The 8,361-nt window shown below is 45.7% G+C and overlaps 1 protein-coding gene across 1 annotated transcript in view; it reads left to right on the top strand.

Annotated features, from left to right (window-relative positions):
- Positions 1 to 2,006, top strand: part of LOC310872683 (leucine-rich repeat and calponin homology domain-containing protein 2-like) — a 48,646-nt gene extending 46,640 nt beyond the window's left edge. Inside the window, exons 12-13 of the mRNA XM_083784728.1 lie at positions 488 to 565; positions 1,817 to 2,006. Of these exons, the coding sequence (XP_083640854.1) occupies positions 488 to 565; positions 1,817 to 1,936 (198 nt within the window). The 3' untranslated portion in view covers positions 1,937 to 2,006. The remainder of the gene's footprint in view (positions 1 to 487; positions 566 to 1,816) is intronic.
- Positions 2,007 to 8,361: the final 6,355 nt, after the last annotated feature.

Here is an 8,361-nt window from a genome sequence, read left to right as displayed (position 1 = left end):
ATTTATTAAAACGAAAACGTGCTGCGTGATGACATGTAGAGATACACATCGATAAAAGCCAATAACAATGAAGCTCACCCGTTTCATTTCCCATATTTGCGCGTCCATCCAGCACAGCTGCTACTGATTACAGAATACTTTTTTTATTTCCATTCCAGATAACATCCAGACAGTGTATTACTCGGTTTCAACTTAATCATCACGCTAAAATATGTATCCGAAAACATTATAGGGTAGAAATAAGCCACATAACAGTAAACTGGTTGTGCTGGCCGACCATCTGATTTATAAACAAACACATACCACGCTGTTGCTCATAGCATAGCTAACGTCCCTAGCTACCGTCCCATCGCCTGAAGGGATGCGACGCTCTGATTGGTTCAGAAACTTCAGACCGGTGTTTCATGTGGAAACACCATTTTCATGTTGTTCACCATTTCCGTTTCACTGCGCCTTTAACTAAATGTCTCGCTGTGTTTTCCTCCAGCCAAAGCTCAGCATGGCCAAATGCCGGAGGAACGTGGAGAACTTCCTGGACGCCTGTAAGAAGCTGGGCGTGCCACAGGTAACATTATCACTATTCGAACAGTTTGACTGGTTTAAACGCGTAACCTGCATTTTAATCAACCCCCCTTCACTGCCGAGGTTGTTGTATTACCTTTAGATGCATACGCTGAATTATTTGGCCTTTTAATCCGTGAAAATCCAGCGAAAAAAGCTTCCTCGGTTTGTTATTATCCGATCGCACCATCCACCATCTTGGTGCGCCCGGAAGACGCACACAAGACGAGTCTCCATTCATTTGCATTGGCCTCAATTTCCCAGAAGCCCTAGCAGCCCACAGCGTGTGACGATTTCCGGTTTCTTTTTTTTCTTCTTTTTATTTATTACAATACGGCGGATTAAACGCATAAAACAAAAGGCGGGTATGTCGTATATCGCAACGACAGTAACCTGGAGTAATCCATTCCCGGCAGTAAAACTGCTTTATTATTAGTATTATTATTAACTAGCGTCCCACAGGTAACAAAAAGCATGGCATACGGATGTGTATAATTACAGGAAACTCCCGTTAAACTTTACAACAAACTCCGGTAAACTCCCGAACTGTTCTATCACACCTGTATATTACCGTATATTAACTGTATATGTACCATCACACCTGTATATTACCGTATATTAACTGTATATGTACCATCACACCTGTATATTACCGTATATTAACTGTATATGTACCATCACACCTGTATATTACCGTATATTAACTGTATTATGCTGCTAAACTTGAGGTTTACAGGCAAAATACAGAACCCATAATTGCCCGTTAAAGCTGTTGTTAAAGCTAAGTGCCAGGGACGTTATCCCGTCTTATTGCAGTCTTTTTTTTTTCAACCATATTTTGAAAATCCCTCTAATCTGGTGTACAGGTGATGACATCATGCACATCACATGCATAATAGAATTACAAATTATGTCTTTCTTTATAATGGGAGAATTGGCACTCAAAGCCTAAACTGGTGACGCTACGAGGTGGCGCTCGTAGCGCGCCACCGAGTGGCGCGCTACGAGCTTGTAGGTCTGCTATTTTTTGAAAAATCGAAGAACGACTGACATAGAAACATAGCTTTTTCAGAAAACTGTCAGGATGTAGAAGAACATTTTATAGAATCTGATCTCAGGTCAGAATGGGTTAACACACCCTTTGTGTGCGTGTGTGTGTGTGTGTGTGTGTGTGTGTGTGTGTGTGCGTGCGTGTGCGTGCGTGTGTGTGTGTGTGCGTGCGTGTGCTGTGTGCGTGTGTGTGTGTTCTAATCAGGATCAGCTGTGTCTTCCTCACCACATCCTGGAGCAGCGCGGCCTGGTGAAAGTGGGCGTGACCGTACAGGCTCTGCTGGACAGGCCCCCTTCCAGACCCTCCCAGCTGCTGGCTGTCTGACGCTGTGGTGCGTGTGTGTGTGTGTCTGTGTGTGTGTGCGTGTGTGTGTGTGTGTGTGTGTGTGTGTGAGAGCGTGCGTGCGTGTGCCTGCCTCGCTCCCTTCCATCCAAACGGCTTCTCGGGGGTTCAAATGTGACCGAAAACGACCTCGGAAACCGTCTTGGTTTTCGTTTAGAGCTAGCCATAGCACTCGGGAGCTAACCAGAATATGGTTACGGAACATAGACGGCGGATTTTCATGATTCAATTCGGAAGATTTGGGGGGACCCCGCTTGTACTTCCGACGGGGCGCTAGTCCGACATGCGGACTAGCGTCCCGTGCGTCCCGTTAGCTTGACCGCGGTTATGGTTAGGTTAGGGCAGCGGTCCCCGAACTGTGTTGGCCGTGCACCCCCTGTTACCTCCTGTCCTATAGCTGACGCACCACCAAATGCTAAATCTTGTTATATTTGACAGAGATTTATCCTTTTTTTTATGATTATGGCAAATAATCACAGAATGTCACTGCACTGAGAGAGACATGTCCTTACAGTAAACAGTGGTTTACCGGATTTTGCCGCTTGTGCTAAATAACACCGTGAAACCGCCATTACCCTTTTCATGTCACGCAGCCCCGCGCAGATGGCGTTTGCGCACCACAAGGGGTGCACAAACGCACCACAGTTTGGGAACCCCTGGGTTAGGTGATGAGGTGGGCTGTCGTTTGTCGGACCAATGACTAGGTCTGAACAAAAAATATACGTCCAGGCAGGGAGATCTGGAACACGAGTATTTAATCCCCGCAGTCAAACTTGTTTAAAAAAAAAAGAAAAAAAAGGAGAAAAAAAAGTTGTGTATCTTGTGTTTGGCAGCCTGAGCCTTTTTTTTGCCAAAACTCCTGTGTAGGCTACAGCTCGTTCTTGGCGGTCAATCGCGATTTTTATAGCCGTCTGTCTGTCTGTCTGTCTGTCTGTCTGTCTGTCTGTCTGTCTGTCTGTCTGTCTGTCTGTCTGTCTGTCTGTCTGTCTGTCTGTCTGTCTGTCTGTCTGTCTGTCTGTCTGTCTGTCTGTCTGTCTGTCTGTCTGTCTGTCTGTCTGTCTGTCTGTCTGTCTGTCTGTCTGTCTGTCTGTCTGTCTGTCTGTCTGTCTGTCTGCCTGTCTGCCTGTCTGTCTGTCTGTCTGTCTGTCTGTCTGCCTGTCTGTCTGTCTGTCTGTCTGCCTGCCTGTCTGCCTGTCTGTCTGCCTGCCTGTCTGTCTTTGGCGGCTGTGTGTGTGCTTGTCAGCGTGAGTCACACAACTGGGGAAGGGGATTTGTGTCCAGACCCCCGTCACCGTGACAGAAGTGACATTCCAAACCTTCCGGAGAGTCCCGACCAGGCGTTGTCACGGACGGACCAAAATGTGGTTGCGGGTTTAGTCTAGGTGTGAATTTTATAAAACCAAACACGACAAGGATGGGAAGAGAAACAGAAAGAAAAGAGACATGCGGAGAGGTCGGAGGTGGAACGAACGACTCTGTCGTTTGTTTTTGTCGAAGTGAACTGCATGATGGGTAACTGAACTCACGCGGTCCTTCAACGCAAGGACTTTTAACATTGTTGTTTTTTTTCTATGTATTTATCTTTTTGCACATTTTGCTTACTACCCGCTTTTATCTGTCTGTTATTTAAATGCTGTGGGGTTTTTTTTTGTTTTTTTTTTAATCTTTCTTAATTGGGGACACAGCTGTAGCCAAAACAAGTAACTCCATCACAGCGAGTTATCGCCAAGCACTGCTTTGTTTGGGGGTCCAACTGCTAAATAACTGATCAGGGCAGAAAACAAAAGGTAGGATTTATGATATTCATAATATGAGGATATTGCAGTTGTCCGGGATGCATAACCTTTAATTTAGCAAGCCTTACCGAGCCATGAGGCCCATCTCCTGTTTCTGTAGCCATGAGGCCCATAGGGGCAGGAGCCTGTCTCCTGTTTCTGTAGCCATGAGGCCCATAGGGGCAGGAGCCTATCTCCTGTTTCTGTAGCCATGAGGCCCATAGGGGGCAGGAGCCTATCTCCTGTTTCTGTAGCCGTGAGGCCCATAGGGGCAGGAGCCTATCTCCTGTTTCTGTAGCCATGAGGCCCATAGGGGCAGGAGCCTGTCTCCTGTTTCTGTAGCCATGAGGCCCATAGGGGCAGGAGCCTATCTCCTGTTTCTGTAGCCATGAGGCCCATAGGGGCAGGAGCCTGTCTCCTGTTTCTGTAGCCATGAGGCCTATAGGGGCAGGAGCCTGTCTCCTGTTTCTGTAGCCATGAGGCCCATAGGGGCAGGAGCCTATCTCCTGTTTCTGTAGCCATGAGGCCCATAGGGGCAGGAGCCTGTCTCCTGTTTCTGTAGCCGTGAGGCCCATAGGGGCAGGAGCCTGTCTCCTGTTTCTGTAGCCGTGAGGCCCATAGGGGCAGGAGCCTATCTCCTGTTTCTGTAGCCATGAGGCCCATATGGGCAGGAGCCTATCTCCTGTTTCTGTAGCCATGAGGCCCATAGGGGCAGGAGCCTATCTCCTGTTTCTGTAGCCATGAGGCCCATAGGGCAGGAGCCTATCTCCTGTTTCTGTAGCCATGAGGCCCATAGGGGCAGGAGCCTATCTCCTGTTTCTGTAGCCATGAGGCCCATAGGGGCAGGAGCCTATCTCCTGTTTCTGTAGCCATGAGGCCCATAGGGGCAGGAGCCTATCTCCTGTTTCTGTAGCCATGAGGCCCATAGGGGCAGGAGCCTGTCTCCTGTTTCTGTAGCCATGAGGCCCATAGGGGCAGGAGCCTGTCTCCTGTTTCTGTAGCCATGAGGCCCATAGGGGCAGGAGCCTGTCTCCTGTTTCTGTAGCCATGAGGCCCATAGGGGCAGGAGCCTATCTCCTGTTTCTGTAGCCGTGAGGCCCATAGGGGCAGGAGCCTATCTCCTGTTTCTGTAGCCATGAGGCCCATAGGGCAGGAGCCTATCTGCTGTTTCTGTAGCCATGAGGCCCATAGGGGCAGGGGCCTATCTCCTGTTTCTGTAGCCATGAGGCCCATAGGGGCAGGAGCCTATCTCCTGTTTCTGTAGCCATGAGGCCCGGCAGGAGCCTATCTCCTGTTTCTGTAGCCATGAGGCCCATAGGGGCAGGAGCCTATCTCCTGTTTCTGTAGCCATGAGGCCCATAGGGGCAGGAGCCTATCTCCTGTTTCTGTAGCCATGAGGCCCATAGGGCAGGAGCCTGTCTCCTGTTTCTGTAGCCATGAGGCCCATAGGGGCAGGAGCCTATCTCCTGTTTCTGTAGCCATGAGGCCCATAGGGGCAGGAGCCTATCTCCTGTTTCTGTAGCCATGAGGCCCATAGGGGCAGGAGCCTATCTCCTGTTTCTGTAGCCGTGAGGCCCATAGGGGCAGGAGCCTGTCTCCTGTTTCTGTAACCCATTTTTACAGTCTTTGGTATGACCCGGCCGGGGATCGAACCACCAACCTCCCAGTCTCAGGGTGGACACACTGAGCTGGTAACCTTTTAATTTACAATGGCCATATTCCAGCAATTAGTGTATAAAAGTGAATATTTCACTCTCAAAGATGTTTGGGGATCATATTTACGTCTACTGTGGCTTTAGGGAACACCCCAGACATTGTCTTCCTTTTTTCTACAAGCTCATAGCAGATCTACAAGCTCATAGCAGATCTACAAGCTTATAGCAGATCTACAAGCTCATAGCAGATCTACAAGCTCATAGCAGATCTACAAGCTCATAGCAGATCTACAAGCTCATAGCAGATCTACAAGCTCATAGCAGATCTACAAGCTCATAGCAGATCTACAAGCTCATAGCAGATCTACAAGCTCATAGCAGATCTACAAGCTCATAGCAGATCTACAAGCTCATAGCAGATCTACAAGCTCATAGCGCAGCACCGAGTGCCGCACTACGAGCTTGTAGATTTGCTATTTTTGAAACATTTGCGCCGCAAATCTTTTGAATACAATATTCTTTCAAAGCGAACGTTTTTTTTGCAGTTTGACATAGAAACATAGTTTTTGTTATTTTTTCCAGAAAACCGACATTTTGTAGAAATGTTGGTCTCAGTCCTAAATGGGTTAAAGGAACACTTTTTGCAAAAACAATAATAGATGTAATGACTTTTTGAAGATCTAGAACACTTTCCTGGGGTTTTTTATGTGTGTAATATGTGGGTTTTAGATATTTTACAATACGGATCAACGTGAGATAAAACCACATATTATATTACACACACAAAGACCCCCAGGAAAGTGTTCTAAAGCTTCTAAACGTCATTAACATATATATTTTAGCAAAATGGTCACCCATTTTGCTAAAATATATATGTTAATGTGACGTTTAGAAGTTTCCCTTTTAAGTACCACAACAGCTGTCAACATGAAACGAGTCATTGTTGGACAGTACTGCCGAAACGAAGACGAAGAGGAAGAAGAGAATGTGTGTGTATATAATGCTTTTTTTTAGTATTTAAAAGGAAGGGAAGAAACCCAAACGGAAATGCATGCAAGAATACGGAACGACTTAAAGCCTCGCTTGTGTAAATACAGAGTCGTGTTTTCCGACCGCGTTGTCCACGTCGAGTCCACGTCGGACATGACTGTTAATTTATTTGATCAATACGACTGTTTTAAAAAGTATGTTCATTTATTTTGTTAATTATGTGGCCAAATTTGACTGAGGGACTGCCATTTTTCATGTCCTATGAAAGCAGGGAATCGTGTCAGAGCTTCAAATTGACATATTGGTTGTTCAGTTTGACCCTCCAGTTTTGGAGATATGGCTTCTAGAGGAATTAACCCATTCTGACCTCAGATCAGATTCATACGAGGTTTCCGCCGGACACACACTGGTCTGATGAACCCATTCTGACCTGAGATCAGATTCTAAAAATGTCAGTCGTTCTTCGATTTTTCAAAAAATAGCAGACCTACAAGCTCGTATCGCGCCACTCGGTTGGCGCGATATGAGCTTGTAGGTCTGCTATTTTTCAATAGCTAAAGCATAACATGATGCCGACACCAAAATGGGTGCCCGGTCAGAATGGGTTAATGTTGAAATGTTCACTTATGTGGACTCTAACATTACACCTATAGCTACATGTTTAAGCATGTATTTCATATTTACATGTCGATTTCAGCTCTGACACTTATTTCAGACATGCTCTAGTATGTGAAGAGTTTACCTGTGCTATTCATTTAACTCATTTTGGATAAAATGTAGATCAATTCAGTTTTTTCTCCTCTGGTGAGAAGCTGGAGGTGGCAGGCTCTCAGTCAAATATTTTAATTTTATTTTAATAACATGATTATCTCAAGGTTCTGGACATTTATGTGAAGTTATCTCATTAGCATAACCTGGTGAGTTATTATTTTGTATGTTTTAATGTCTGCAGTGACGTGCACAGACATTTAGAGGGGCTGAAGTGAAAAAAGGGCACCTTGTGCAGCGCGTAGAACCGGCCAACCGCCTTAACCCATTCTGACCTGAGATCAGATTCATACGAGGTTTCCACTGGACACACGCTGGTCTGACGAACCCATTCTGACCTGAGATCAGATTCATACGAGGTTTTCCGCCGGACACACACTTGTCTGATGAACCCATTCTGACCTGAGATCAGATTCTAAAAATGTCAGTCGCTCTTCGATTTTTTTCAAAAATAGCAGACCTACAAGCTCATATCGCGCCACTCGGTGGCGCGATATGAGCTTGTAGGTCTGCTATTTTTCAATAGCTAAAGCATAACATGATGCCAACACCAAAATGGGTGCCCGTTCAGAATGGGTTAATAGTGTGATATTTATAGATCGTGGGGACTAAATAATAATATATTAGAAGCTTTTTTATCAAGAATTGATCATCATACTGTACAAGGGCACGTTTGTAAATAGGGAAAAGGGCACCCCCTAGTGTATCTGTGCACGCCACTGCATGTCTGGTCCGTTTCTTTTCAAAGGCGCTTGTTTATGATGACATTTGATTGGTTCTTAAAGCTCTGTAGCTTCTCTCTGATTGGTTGTTAAAGCTCTGTAGCTTCTCTCTGATTGGTTGTTAAAGCTCTGTAGCTTCTCTCTGTACATAATTATCTTCTGTATGAATTCCAGGGAAATTTCTTACGAAAATCATTATGAAAAATAAACACAGGAAAAAAAAGGATCAACAATCAACTAAAAATAAAAGTGAAATTCTTTGCAACTTGTCACAAAGTGTGTGTGTGTGTGTGTGTGTGTGTGTGTGTGTGTGTGTGTGTGTGTGTGTGTGTGTGTGTGTGTGTGTGTGTGTGTGTGTGTGTGTGTGTGTGTGTGTGTGTGTGTGTGTGTGTGTGTGTGTGTGTGTGTGTGTGTGTGTGTGTGTGTGTGTGCGCGCGCGCGCGCATGTTAAAGGTATATTCAGTGATTTCACTCAAAAAACCTTATGTTTCGTTTTT

The sequence above is a fragment of the Protomyctophum parallelum genome (genome assembly GCF_964188405.1).
Source record: "Protomyctophum parallelum genome assembly, chromosome: 1".
In the NCBI taxonomy this organism is placed as follows: Eukaryota; Metazoa; Chordata; class Actinopteri; order Myctophiformes; family Myctophidae; genus Protomyctophum; species Protomyctophum parallelum.
This window is presented reverse-complemented; position numbering and strand designations above follow the sequence as displayed.